General features: G+C 37.0%; 1 protein-coding gene across 1 annotated transcript in view; it reads right to left on the bottom strand.

Moving 5' to 3' along the window:
- The window catches only part of Smp_130950 (putative DNA double-strand break repair rad50 ATPase), a gene marked incomplete at its 3' end in the record, with an annotated part of 16,228 nt that extends 2,472 nt beyond the window's left edge, over positions 1–13,756 (bottom strand). Inside the window, exons 1-5 of the mRNA XM_018792963.1 lie at positions 13,721–13,756; positions 12,448–12,606; positions 11,006–11,076; positions 9,144–9,193; positions 5,564–5,600 (exon numbers count right to left, since the gene is read on the bottom strand). Of these exons, the coding sequence (XP_018647523.1) occupies positions 5,564–5,600; positions 9,144–9,193; positions 11,006–11,076; positions 12,448–12,551 (262 nt within the window). The 5' untranslated portion in view covers positions 12,552–12,606; positions 13,721–13,756. The remainder of the gene's footprint in view (positions 1–5,563; positions 5,601–9,143; positions 9,194–11,005; positions 11,077–12,447; positions 12,607–13,720) is intronic.
- Positions 13,757–15,711: the final 1,955 nt, after the last annotated feature.

Below are 15,711 nucleotides of genomic sequence, written 5' to 3'. Positions count from 1 at the left end.
TTCGTGGTTGCGCACTGCTGAGGAGTCCCATAATAGGACGAAACGGCCGTCCAGTGCTTCCAGGTTTTCGATGGTGGTCTAGCTTCAAATGACTCATGATTTCAACTATGAAAATACTAAATTCTCCACAAAACCCCTTCTGATCTATAATTTGCAAAATAACCGATTGTCTCAATGTTCACTGTCCCTTCTGTAAATATCACTCCATCTTTTCTAATTTAATTGTTTGTGTATTTTCCTACCAATTGCATTTCATTTCAGTTCTTTCCTTATCGGTCTTCTGCCAAAATACATTCTATGTCTGACCCTCACCATATACTACTTATATGGATATAAGTAGACCACACCACACTACTTCTTTGTATAATACTTCATTCAAATTCAATTGGTATTTCTCTGTAGAAAATTTATTTCATTATTATTTATCTGATTTGATTAACACGTTGGAACTACTTTTTTCCTTATTAAACACTTGAAATATGTTTTCTATACTGTTATATCGTGATTATCTTTTGTGAAAGATTTTTGCAGGTCGAACTGTGAATGCTGTTTATTTCATAAATTCATGTATTTACATTTTAATGTCAACGAGGAAATTGAGATAGAAAGGAAACTTTGACGATTAGGGGGATTTTGTGTAATATGTGAAACATAGAGTTCGATCGAACAAAAATTTCTTAGCAACACGAAAACTCAAGAAAACCCAAATGATACTATTAAATAAATCCTAATTGTGTTGTTATATCCCGATAACAATAGTGAATGGTAACTTTGAGATCCATTTATGGACCAATATAATGCATATATTTTTTATCGTATAATTGCTAAATAACTAAACTATTCATACTCATGTTCCCCTTATTATAAGCTTTATTTTGACTTGTAGACTATTATTGTACGATTTACCACTCTTGAGTTATCCCTAGTCTATTAATTGCTGCCTCCCATATTCACAGACACAATTGGCTGAATCTTGTACAAATGTTGTATCCTATTTTATTGGTACGATGTGGTCTGTTTGGTATATAAACTCAGTATGTTTGAAATACAATGATTCATACCACAGAGGCTGTTATCGGTATTCTGGACTTAACTGGCTGGACTAGGCAGAAAGCAGGACCGATTAGCACTCTAGACTGCTCGTACGGTTTCGTGTGTCACTGTTCCAATCGATAATTTGCTGCTCTCTGATTGATGGTCTTATCACGTCATACGTTAGCAAGACATCCACTCGGCCTCAAGATATAACATGTTACTTTCATGATCATACTGAATAAAAAAATATCTTAAAATTAATTCTATATATTTTTCATATAAAATTAAAATTATGTGGAACTACATAACTATGATTCCTTATAGTATTATTGATCTGTGTGCAAATAGTATAAGAGAACCATATGTGTAAATTAATAAATAGACTGAATATGTGGTTTAAAACTTTTATTGGATGCTTAATTTTACTGGAATTAAAAAAAATGAGTGAAGACTTTGCCCGATTGTCGACTCGGGATCAAATTAAATGTAAACAAACAGAACACTTTTCCAATGGTCATGGAGAAAGAAAGCAATGAAGATGATAAATGGCAGCAGTGACATGTAACACTAGAAATCGATCCTAATTTTATCAAGGAGATCCGAGTAAAAAAGTTATCCAATACTGTTCGGGGAGGAGGTAGAAATGTGACCGATTCTCAGCTCATCAGACTGGAATAAAAGAATAGTTGAAGCAAAAACTGTTGAATTGGCTTTCACTTATTTCTAGTTGCCCAAAATAGAAAATGAAACTAGAGCTTTTGGATATTGGCAAAATTGACTAGGCTATGATTGATTTCGGTAAGGAGAGAAAAACAAGAATTATTTAGACGTTATATTATCAGCCAGATAGACTGCGAAACTAGGTAGAGGTTTGGAGCTTTTGGAAGTGATTTCGTATCACTAGTCTTAAGTGCTAAACATCCCAGTTTCGGGAAAGGATAGAAATGGTACTGAATAGTGTTTCGTCACTTGGAGTATATCACCACCCAGCACTTAGAAGCAGTGCACAGAGGAAAGTCAAGATTCCTAAGGTGATGCAACATGGGTCCTTCGACAGGTTTCCGACGTTGAACTGTAGTTTAACCCCATCTATAGTGAGAACACTGATACGCTTAACAACGTGTGTGAACCTGCTAAAGTAGATTCATATTAGCATTCTTAGCAGAGTCAAAAGCCGTAAGTAGTGATTATCTTAATTGGCTGGTCCACCAATTTCCATCGGAGCTGTCTATTTGTTTTCAGTCAGTCAGTCAGCTACAACGTAGGACCAGGCACATATATGCATCGGTCCAAGTTGCCATACCTCGTTAGCACAACAAGATGAACACCGAATTCATAGTAGTTAATTTAGTGGTGGTAGGATATAAAGAAAGGTTGTATATAAGAATATAGTATAGGAAGGAAAAATGTTATGAAGCAACTTTAATCTCAAGGTTTAAGGGAAGATAAAGAGTGTATACACCTACGCCATTGTGATCGATCCTGAGCTATGTCACACAGAGTCTCCAACCATTGGTTACGATAGTCACGCGAACCCCAACCAAACAGTCTGCATCTACCAACATGGCTCAGACCAGCAGTTATTAACTTCAAACACTGATGCCACGTTTTGGTTTGACCGCCCCTAATTCTCTTCCGACCATCCCCTACACTAGTCAGCATTGCGCGTCGTGGTAATCGGTGTTCCGGCATACGTAACAAGTGGCCCAACCATCTCAGTCGATGAAGATTCATCGCCTCATCAACTGATTTACCATCATTTCCTAATACCCTGTGTCTAACCTCACTATTACCTACCCGGTGATCCCAGTAGATGCGAGCAATATTTCTAAGACATCTGTAGTCAAATATTAGTAACTTACGAGTATCTTATACCCTTAATAGCCACGTTTAGCAGCTGCGAAGTAGGACAGAGCGAACTGCTGCGCAGTATACTCGTCCCTTAATTGATAGACGAATATCTCGTCTTCGCCATAGGTGACGTAATTTGGTAAAATCCAAACCAGCTTTTTGAATGCATGCTGAGATTTCGTCAGACACCAACCCATTATGACTGATCAGACTCCCAAGATAAATGAAGTTGTCAACGCGTTCGACTGATTCACTCCCTATCCTTAGTTCAGGTGTTGACGCAAGTCAGCTCTGAAGCACTAACTTGCATTTAGAGGGGGAGAAACTCATTCCAAACATCTTGGCATTGTTACACAGTGCTAACAGAAGACTGCATTTTGCCAGCGTCTTCACCAAACAGGACGATGTCATCTGTCTTTCCCACCTCTTTTGCTTTAGTTGCCCACTACTGCTCACGATCGTTCCCTAGACTTTTGGTTAACGTAGATCTGATTTGTTTTCACTCTTCGTCGTGTTCAGAATCTGATGGGATGTTTATGAGAGTCCATCAGTGCAATAGACTTGGAAGAAATCCATTGGTTTTTTGTAACCCTTTGGTTTGAATTACTAATAGATGTTACTGCTGTTTCCACAGCTGTTTGTATATCTTCCTAAGCAACATCTGGGTCAGTCTCGTTTACAGAACTGCCTAGATGTGAACTCAGTTGTTTCTGGAATTCGCATTTGGCTTTCTCGTCCTCCAGTTCAATCCTAATGAGTCTTCTTAGTGTACTTTTCCTGCGTCCATTGAGGCGCAGACAAATGTGCGCTCGTATTAAAAAGTGATCAGAGTCTAAACAAGTATTCCAATACGAGCGACAATCTTCTATCGAGCCTCTCCAACGATGACTGATAACAATATGGTCTATTTGAGTCCATCGTTGATTTGGTGCAGGTGGTCGCCATGTTAGACGATGTCTCTCCTTATGCTTAAAGTTAGTGCTTGCTAAAAATAAACGATTGTCTGAGCATAGTTGCGACAGACGATCACTATTATCTGTTCGCTGAGCTGGAATACTAAAATACCCACCTAAAAGTCTTTCTGTTTGGTTTAAGCTACCTACTTGATCATTAAAGTCACCTGCAACGAGTAATACGTCTGAGCGTTTAGCTTTTTGAAGTTCAGAAAGCTTTCTGTAAAAGTCATCTTCGAGTTCATCTGGGCTGCAGTCAGTGAGAGCGTAGGCAGAGACGACGAAAAGATAACGACGTGTGTCCCTATCCTTCCGAGTTCTTACGGAGCCATTTAGCCGGACAGCACACAAGCGACTGTTAACGGGGATCCATTCTAGTAGTGCCTGTTCTGCCCTTGTACTTAGTGCTATGCCTACGCCTGCAAGTCCACGAGAACTAGCCAACGGGTCGCCAGATACACGGAGGGTGTATTTCGTTGGCTGTCCATTTTGGCGAGGTGAGGTCAAGTGAATGACCACACTAGGATCCTGTATGCGCGTTTCGGAGACACAGCATACATCGATGGTACGAGATTCTAGGGTTTTAGCCAAGGAGGCCTGTTGACCGAATTGACTTTGAGTACGTACGTTGAAGGCTCCAATGTGTAGTTTGGAGCGAGGTTTTAGTATACCTGGGACAGCGTTTCGCTCACTAGAATCGTTGGCCATGGTGACACTTGAGGAGGAAACCGAACGAGGAAGTTTAGTGTTGAAAGTCGAGGTTGGAGGAATAATAGGAATTGGAGAAGGAGATTGATTATGAATACAGTAATCTTGAGTGCTGTTAGTGGTGTGAGGGTAGTTTTCACTTCCCGGCTGCCCCTAGAAGGTTTCTTCTAGAGGTACCTGAAAAGAAAATTGGATTAGAAGTGGTCTTATTGACCTGAGAGCCTGATCGCAATGCCCAAGGGACAACTGCTTGAGGTCGGTCACACATGACCTTTTTGTGGGTAATTTTTGTGTTAGCTCCGTACTTGTTGGGACCTTACCGCTGGAGACGGATATCCATGGGATAAGGCGAGCTGTACATTTTTAGGATTGACCTTTTCTAACCCCACCCCTCCTTGTGGGAAGGCATCATCACTGTTATGCTGGTTGTCTGAAGGAAACACCTTACTGCCGTCACACCTCTGTACAGTCAGCAGTACGACTTTGCCTTCGGACCTTGGGTTTGCTGCTTTTAGTCTTACCGCTCTTCAAACGACCTGCCTGGCATGGTAGGACTTTGAGGAACGATTGTTCCAGCCAGTATAGCTCGACTGACTCATCACAATAGGCAAGCCCGACCACCACGTCAAGGTAGCAGCAACGGTCGGTCTATTTGTTTTATTTCCAATTGGTTTCCTACAGATATGCTTTTATAAATAAGAACTTTGCTTTACTTTTACAGAGTTGGTCCTTTACTCGAAAATTCTTAGACTGCTGTACAATAGTATCCAGAAGGCATAGGTCTGTTTGGTTAAGAGTAGAGAAAAAGTCTTCGACGTATTTTGAGTGACAAAGCGTTTCTTGGAAAAAGACTGAATTTATTCAATAGTCATCTGCATATATGAAGTGTTTAATTATTGAGTGAATAAGGTGGTAAACTGATGATTATCCAACTGGAAAAAGTTTAGTTTAAATAAATCTGTCTATAAAATAAACTTAGTTATATGCAGCTAAAAAAATACTAGTCGGTAATTTACCTTCAGGACAGTGGCCTGTTTGTTCACATTGTCGGTTCTGCAAGCAAACATAAAAATGTAGAAATAATATTATGTACAAACAATTTTAAATAGATAATTGATAGAAATAGTACTTCCTAAGGTGGTTTTTATTAATGAGTTTGCATTGTTTTAAAGGTATTTTTAGTATGAATTAGGATCAATTGTAAAACCAATGAACACCAGATAACACCAAACAACCGTTTCGTGCTGAAATGGAAATTGTTATGAATTGACCTAGCCGTCGCCAATTGTTATGTCTTGATCAAGGTCGTCGCTAATTTGTTATGACCTTACGAATCAAACAAGGACGTAATTCGCGTAAACTACCCACCAATAGAATACGACTTCCGCGACCTTCACACTGTGACAATGACGTTCGATTAGAATGAATAATCTAGCGTCCTTATTGGTCCTTAATCCGCCTAGCCCGTCCACTTGAGTCCAGAACACCAATAGCAGCCTAGGCAATATGAATCGTTTATTTCAAGCATACTTTGTTTATATATCAGACAGACAGACCACATCACACCATGAAATAGAAAATAATATTTGTACAAAACCAAGCCAAATGAGGCTGTAAGCGTGGGAGACAATAATCAATAAACTAAGCATAACATAGGAACAGTAAATCATATAATAATAATCAATAGGTCAAAATGAAGCTTACAATAAGATGAATATAGATATAGATAATCTGGTTACTGAATAGTTATACAATAGGAATATACATAGAATAATAGTCCAATAATAGGTCCCGTAAGTTATCCGCACTTACTTCTTCCCTAGTATATAACAGAAATCATTAACAATGAGGGCGCTATCGACAACCTACATCAAGTTGAGCCTAGGACATATATAACAGGGAGCACGATACTATAGAAACAACTGAGTCAGAACTTAACTGCTCATATTTCTAACTTTAGTCAGTTTGTGTTGCGGTAGGATTTTCAACTAACATTACTGATGAGTTATTGAGTTACGCTTGATGTGGTTAACTAAATATACTACGAAATCTAGCTAAAACTTTGGGAAATCCATTTTGAAGAAAAATGATGGTGAACTGAGAAGAATCTTATAACAAATATGATAGTCATTCCAGCAAAAGATGAAGACAGTTTCATTCACGTGTCTTTAGTATATAATGTAGAATGTGAACAACTGCAATTCATTCGAATTTTTGCATATTATTAGGAATCCTCCAGAATAACATATTGTAATAACTTAAATCTAGGCCATGTTTAAAGAAAAGTGGTTTTACGTAACAAAACGGAAAACAGTAACTTTTAACGACTACAAATAAAGATAAGATAAACAACTACATTAATTAACTGAGAATATTAGTTGGTTAGTGAAAGTATGACCTGCTAATGTGTGTCGGTTTAATTTATCGCGACTCACAATGGCACAGAGAGCGAGACAGAAAAAAGTCAACAGGAGAAAAAGCATAAGAGATTCTAAATACAAAATAGGGCCATTATGTCGCAACGTAGAACCTGATATGTATGTACATCGGTTCACGTTTCCACATCCCATTAGCGCAACGAGATGAAACTGTTAGGGCGAATCCCAGAGTAGCAGACATAGTAATAGTTTCAGAGGCAATAGAAAAAATTAGCCATCGACGATACGGTTCAAAAAATATAAATTAAGGGAATTTAAAAAATTACGAGAAATTCAGATGCTTAAAAGTTGGAGGAAGGCGAAAAATGGATGCAACTATGCCATTACAAACGAATATATTTAGAAAATTGTGACGACAATCGAGTGGTGAAACCTATGAAATAGTAGACGCAATGTTCGGCAGACAAAGGAATGAAAACACAAAAAGCAAAAGCGTCATAATGGAAAAATCGACAACAGAGCGGGGAAATAATCACGATAATTGGCTTTTAAAAATTTGACCCGAAATGCTTTGAATATTGGATATAAACACAAAAGATAAGAATCAAATATTTTTAATGAGTGTTTCTTTCACTCGCCATTAGCACATACAGTTTTGAAATACTGTAGGTAAAAATTAAGCCCATATTTTAAAAATTTGTAATCCGTGTGATATTGAATAGGGTTTGAGAAAGGTCGAGTTTTAGGAACTACTCTACAGAGAATTATTAATATTTTTATTGTATGGTTAATATATGCTTTGATTATTATGTTGTTATATTCCCCTAAACAAAAACTTTGGTATGATTTAAAAACCGTCGTTATATCTCTCGTCATTCCAGATTTGGAATGATGAGTCCCCGAATGCTCTGGTATGGTCAGAGGTGGGGGGGAGTCCACTCTCCCTCTCGAAATGCTCTCACACGGCTACGAATATACAACCACTTATAGGGAGTTCCTACTCACTGCCTTCTTGCAACATTATTGTTATCTACGAAATCGAGAAAGGAAAGCGGATGTCCGACGCTTTAACAGGGTTAGTGGACACAGAGGGTACACCTAGAGGAGTTGGGAAACCCTGATTCCAAACCAATGGTGCACATGGGCTCCAGGATTTTGAGGGAGAAAATGCATTTGAACCTATTGTTAGTCACAGGCTACCATGGAACTGCATCTACTTAAGATGCTTCATTGCCTTGTGGATCAGACCTTTAGGTCGAAGGCTCTGAGTGTGGCCCCCTAAGAAAACCACCTGTTTCGGTTCGGGCACCCGGACAGTATCACAGCTTTCACACAAATCAAGTGACTTGCGTGGCACATATGTATCTAGTGCTTCCTTGTACCAATACTTATGTGTTCAAATAAATAATAAATAAATAAGCATTCCAGATTTACTACCAGTTAAGTAATTCCCTATTGCTTCGTTTTTGTATCATTTAAGACTGAGTTATGTGTACATTACAACTTTTATTTGTTCATGAGTTTGAGCAATGAAGGAATAGAGTACAATTTGGAAGGTATCTGCTTGCTATATTTGTCTACTTATCGGGGACAGCTCGCGGGACAATAAGCATTAAGATTCTCCAGTCATCGCATACAGTTACTGAGTCACTGGTTAAGAGAAGATAGTAGTTTTATTGGATAAAGACCACCAGTCCTATAGAAAATATAGGCGAATAAGTCAATAATCGGACTAGATAATGCACATTCTTCCATAATAAATGGGCATTCACACAGCCTTTAATACAATTTAAGAATTTGTTCTTTTTGAAGATACAACAATCCTTTACACAGTTAGGACGATCTAATTTCCTAGGAATTTCGATAAGAAAACACAGCCAATTTAACCGTTTATGAATCAGCAATCACGACACGGAAGTAACTTACTCATCGAGTACCTCTTTATGCTCTTGGTTTTGAGCTAAATCTTTTAGTGTAAGGACTAGAAATACTAGCTAGTGTCTTTTAAAGCTCAAGATATTTCCAACTAGTCAATATTAATCACACAAAAGTAAGTACATCAACAATCTTGGTACATATAAACTATACAATGAGTGAGAAAAATTGTTGTTGGAAAAACCCATATATACGCCCCAACAGCTAAACAGAAAAGCATTATTGACGTATAATGAAACGAATGATACAAGAAAATGTTAGCCAAATTCTACTTGAAACTCACATGCTTTCTGCGACGCCTATGTGACCGTCTTTCACCAGTGGATGAATCATCTGTCAGTAAATTAACAGGATAAAATTTAACATTAGTGTTGAAATGCAATAATTTGATCGAACTCATTAGCCAAGTAGATGGTTATGAATCCGGTTAGTGATATTATCGAAGCAGGTGAAGTAGGATTCAAACCGACAGCTTATTATTTACAAGTGTTTTAACCAACAAGCCACATATTTATGGTCAATTAGTGTGCGTAGTGTGAAATCACAACATCAAAGGCAAACAAACAGCAAAATTCACACAAAGCTTATACCGAGAAAAAAAGTGAGTAGTGTATCGAATAGCAATTTAAAAGGAATAAATTGCAAAAAACGAAAAAAACAAAATGTGGAAAATAAATTAGCTCACATCAACTCTAAATAAAATAAACCTATAAGATACTCATAATCCTCCAAAGTGTTCGATCTTAACTACTTATAAGAAAAAGTTTTAACTCCGTTTATAGATGAAAACTTAGCGGTTGGAAGTACCAGACTAGTAATAACACAGCCTTTTACACAATCATTAAGTCTTCGTTCGCATCTGCAACTCGACAGAATTACTGTAAAGCCAGAAGCATTATAAATCGTTTTATAATCACCACTGCATACAAAGTACTAGACATCAGCATGACATTAAGTACCAACTCTAATGAATGAATAGTATATGGTTTGTTTTTGTCAGAAGGTGCACAAAATTAACTGAGAAATCTATTTGTTTGACAGAAAATGACCAACTTACTTCATGAACGAAATAAATAAATAAATGCTAGACAGTAAGGAAAATAGTACGTGAATGTAACCATAACTGGTTTGTGGAAAAAGAATTTTTAAGCTTCCTAATAATTTATAACGAAAGATATTTATAAAATAATGGATCAGAACAATGATTTAAATGATTAAATTGAGGATTAGGATATTGATTTTATAATAAGTGAGATAAACTAATTGCTATCGAATTCCATATGAGTACTGAACAGTATAGCTTTTAGGCAAAAAAAAAATAGGACATTGATTCCCGCACTTCTCAACTATAAAAATTAAGAATTTGTTAATTAAAGTCTTGCTTCAAGGCTGCTTTTTAAAGAAAATTTTTTTACTTCATTTTTATTCGATGTTACTTATCATCAGACTGCATTAAAAATCTTAAATGCTATTCAATGGTCTATTTAAATAACTGAAATGCCACTCAGTGTTATGTTTTTTTGAAGGATAATGCTTAGACTTAATATCAACCAAATTTTAGTTCTGTTTTGACTATGAAGTATTGCACCAGTGGTATGGGACTGAAAATGTATTTAAGATGATAAGTAAATTAATTAATATATTTGTAATATCCCAATGAGTAGAAAAATTAAATTTTCTGACGTTTAGTGACTCAGTGTAAGTAACTTCTTCAAAGAATAAAAGATGATAGTTTGACAGTGAAGCCACTTGTTCAGAGCATAACTGATGTTTGGTTCGTATGGATAGCTGACCAAAGAGTTTGAGCGAAATCAGTCCTAAGCATAACACTGACAGTATTCTGAAACCTAAAGAATCAATGTGCCAAAATTAACCATATCCCAGCTAACTGTTCTACCGAAACAAAAGAAACTGTCCCCGTGGATTATCAACATATGTATGCACAGAAATAACCAGGATTATATTGGGAGCTCAAAACGCAAAACAGACTATTCCAAATCATGTAGCACTTCCCAGTATACATTTGACCGGGCTTTTGTATGATTTCATGATCTCAATCCTATGTAACCCAGACTGCCTTGATAATGTGACATAGTTAACAAGAAGCAACTGAAAAACTGAAGCTGTTATATACAAATAACCTACTTTTTCCAGATCCAAGCCTGTTACCAAACTGGCTCCCACGATGATGTGATCCGTCATCCTCTATCAGTTGACTGTTAAAATTAAACCGATTAAAGTATAATAAATTAAATGTCAAACATAACCAAAACTGATATGAATTTGGCTCCTTTTTTTAAAAACGATCGACTCGGTAGACTGTCTCGATTATATTCATAATTTCTACGCACCGCCCCCAAATGGCTTGGTACGGCCGAGGGTGGAGAGACAACTCTCTCTCGAAATCCTATCGTATGATCACAGATATACAGTCACTGTCAGTGACTGTAGCTACAGGTCAACGTCTCGGAGAGTAGCGGCCCTTTAAGACCACCTCCAGTTTGGGGATCCGGGCTGTATCCCAGCCCACCCAAATTTAATGATGAGTGGCCCATACATATGTTCGTATCTTTTTGTACCAATATTTGTGCCTAAAAAGATAAATATGCAATTCTGCACAACAGTGAACGACGTTGATCGGTGTCATTTACTTACACCAAGTATTTAGATCCCAGTAACTCAGATAAGCTGGGGAAGTTTACGACAAGAGATGATTGTGTATTTTGTCCCTTCCGAAGAGACCTATAAAAGTTCCGTATAAAATGCCTAAGAAAACGTTCCGGCTATTCTCAAGAAGTAACTTACATAATTCTAAAGTCAAACGGAACACACGCAACCTTGGTTTCTATTAATAGGCGATTCAAAGTCTTGAATCAGTTATCACTTCGGAGTATGATTAAAGTACATCCAAAGACTATCTGCACTTTATGGTGGACCAACAGGCAACCTGGAACAACTACGACACTAGTTATGATCCATCTACTATCATTAGTGCACTTAGGGTAAACATCTTATTGACAAAAAACCTATTAGGCTAGAGAATGATCAAAATGTAAAGCATACTTCACAATGAGCAGTTGTAAAAACTAACGACGGAAAAATTCTGGTGAAAAATGACACATAACTATAAAGTTTTAGTGGTACAGAAAAACACAAAACGTATTCCTTGGATGTGCCGGAACTGGTACTGGAATATAAGTTAGTCAAGGATAAACTTGATATGAATGTGAATTCGTTCAAATTGTCATGGCCTAATTCAGTAGAGGAAAGGTCCTGGTATATGGTCTATACAAATGTGATACATGGTTCCCACTGTGAAACACTACAAGGTAGTGAGACAAGATTGATAGACACGTCCATAACTCGGGCAGACAGAACTTCAGTCAACAATACCATCTCTCCAAAATTTGTATGTAGTCTTTTCAAACATATTGATCACTAGAAACAGTTCCTTAAACGTCAACATATAACCAACCAGATACACTAATATGACTAACCATATAAAGTGTGTCTTAATAATAAATGTAAACTGGTTTTACTAACAGAAAAAACTCCAACGACATGCAAAAATCGTAGAACTAACTTACGAATCAGTTTCTTCAAGATCTGGTTTCTGTATTGATGTAGGCACCGATGAAACCAAAACCACTGTGCATAACAAAACCAAAAGGGTCTGAAGCCAAAGACCCATTCTGAAACGAAATAACTTTCCGTTAGCCCACGAACAGTAGGTAATTGTCCAACTACTAAAAATAAGGGATATCGTCAAATAACAGGCGTCGAAAATTGAGCCTTCACAAATCGCAGATGGAAATAGGATATCATTCTACTTTGCCAGGTTAATGCAAAAAGTCACTAAACTGACAATCAGCCCAGCCAGACCGAAACCGTAAAGTAAATAAAATGCTAATGGGTTACAGAGTCAAGACTAGTTATCAAGAACATTTTACAACTTTCATTCAGATACACAGTTTAATTTACATTTCTCAACGACATTCCGAGGTAACAACAAAACATAATGGCGAACACATAATGCTATTTTCAGGAAATTTCCGATTTCAACTACATGCTTCTAATGAAATCTCAAGTAGATTTCTACACGCATCCCAAGTTTGAAAAAGTCCACAAGCGAGTTAGGAAAAGTTGGTCTACCGTATTTGATGAACTTGCAAGAGACCGAGAACCATTTCATGCATTTAAACTAGTAGAAACGCCTACTCATTCTCAGAGGTTTCTGAAATCAGTGTTTTGAAAACCTTATTACAAGTGGTAGAACATGTTGAGTTAGCGAATAAAATGGTCTAGCGCCGTAATTTATGTTTAATTTGCTGACTAATAATCCGTAAAGGAAATTCACCTTGGAATACTGACCAATAGTCTGCAGAAGAATCGCACGATTTAGATCATGGTTTTTAATCGCCGTAAACTTTATTCCTGAAATCATATAACCAGCACTCTCAAACAGAAAGTTTACTGTAGTGTTTAATGTACCTTGACTTAATATAAAAGTCCTGACCATACAAACATATCGTTAATCCATGTAACAGCTTCCCTACGAGGCACACGGACAAGTGAGAAGAGGAAATCCCAATTTAGGAGTTACAATAAGGCCTAGAAAACACAATCAGTTCACAACGAATCCCGATCAACGACCAGCTGCCACCCTACAGGACAATGAGTCACATCCACACCGCAGCTCCAACCTTCAAAAACCGTCACACCTGATTATGAATAAAGACGAGCTTTATTTTAAAGTAGAGAATAAAGTCCATTGAGTACATAATTTTCACTTTAAGAACCTACACTTGATTTTACTAAGAACATACATATCCAAAAATAAAAACAAATGATAATTACTACCTTAGTAAATGCGGCAACTAATGAATAGGATACCTAGAAATCCACACTTGATGACATTCAAAGAATCCTAAGTTCGTTCAGCCTGTTAAAACACACAGTATGTGTCCTATGAATCAGGATCGGTGTCAGTATAATTCTGATTGGTCTTTCAAACAATCGATTGTCTAATTGATACAATGGCCAATCAACTGTAAGCGAGAGATAAACGGACACATAATCCCAATTCGTGAACATATGGTCTAGTAATGTCGTTTGCCATTCTATAGGAAAGAGTCCAAGTAGTTTGGCCCAGTACGAACCTGTGTTTGATGAACATGCATGCAAAAAGATGTTCTGAGGTCTGACTTTTAATGACGTGAATATGTGGTAGGCTAACAGTTTCACAAAATCCATGTTAATGCTGCTCCGAAGCCATTGGTAGTATATCTAAAAGAGCTCTCAAACACGATGTTGATGATTGAAGTTCAGAAAAATTTTGGTTAAACTGTTGGTATGGGTCTGTATATTTGGTAATTTGAGGGTGTATGTGTGTCTCTGAGCAGTAAAGTTTCTGATCACCAGCAGCTACCATATCAGTAGACAGGAGTCCGGCTGGTTGCAATGTGAAAATTAGAATTTAATAATGCGTGTACTAAGAGAAGGCAATTGTCTCAAGAATAAATAATTTACTTAATTGACAACGCGTTAGAAGACGAGTTTGAAAGAATAAAGTGGGTAAAAGAGATGATAATATAGGAGACAAAAAGCGGTTGCTGGAGTGTCATGATTGCAACAGTAGGTAAACTATAAGACATATTTCAGGCACACTGGTTCAAAGATATCTTAGACTGATAAACCTGTAGATCTAAGTCAGTCATGAATTATCCAGCTTTTCACTTCATTACTTCCTTGAAAAAGCACAGATCAGATGACCAGGCGGAAGGTTGGAATTATTTAAACTTTTGTCTGAGATTATCCCGAATTTACTTTCCATATTTAAACAGTTGTACTCCTACTTCAGATTAATATTCCTTCAATTGTTTATTCATAAAAGAACTTTCTTCTAAATTAGATCGAATAGTTCCACAGTATTAGGGCGCCGAGTTGATGTGAGACATAAAATAGGAGGAATGCACTTGTAAAATCTCAATGAATAAATTTGAAGTAAATCCAACGTTTCACCTGGCAATCTGGTCTAATCTTTTCCAAGGAAATATAATCAAAATTATCCATAATTTGCCAGGCGAAACGTTGGATTTATTTTGAATTCATTCTCTGAGATTTTACAAATACATTCTTCTTATTTAATTGTCTATTCAGTTTCACGCAAATGCATTGACTCCTTTGACATTTTAGTTCATTCCAATGAAATGCTGTTTTACTCACGTTGCACAATCATATAATCTTATTGGGAATTCGAAATTTACTCTTCGTCCATTTCAATATTGATTTCCTTAGTCAAATATATAATTTAACGTTAGGAACCCCGTGTGTGTTATCACTGGTATCCATCTATTGAAATGTTTCTCAGCCATGGAATTTCTACTAACCTTGTGTTAATTTCACTATATTCAGATTTGAACATTCAACACAACTCTTGATAAATGTGTATTATTATTTCTTTCGAGGGAAATACAATCCCTTGTGTTCCTTTCAGGTTTTTGATCTGAAATTTTCTTGCGCCGTTCAACACAATCTTTGTTTTTTTCCTTACTTGACAGTCAGACGAACGGTGGGCCAGCTGTGTGCGAGCGTTCACGTTTTTGGAAGATATTCTAGACTAATCTGTCTTTGGGGTAAGGTCAAGTCAACAAATTCCACAATAACCTTGAAAAATTCCAACACAGACACCAGAGAATCCTATTTAGCTGGCACAAACGTACGGTCCTAGTTTAAATGGTATGTCGGACTCTCAATAACTGGTTAGACAAATACTAAGATTATCCTGTGGTAGAATTAGTGATTAGATATCACCGGCTGAAGTTTAACTAAACAGATCAATGTAATATAAA

This window comes from Schistosoma mansoni, chromosome 1 (assembly GCF_000237925.1).
Source record: "Schistosoma mansoni strain Puerto Rico chromosome 1, complete genome".
Lineage (NCBI taxonomy): Eukaryota > Metazoa > Platyhelminthes > Trematoda > Strigeidida > Schistosomatidae > Schistosoma > Schistosoma mansoni.
This window is presented reverse-complemented; position numbering and strand designations above follow the sequence as displayed.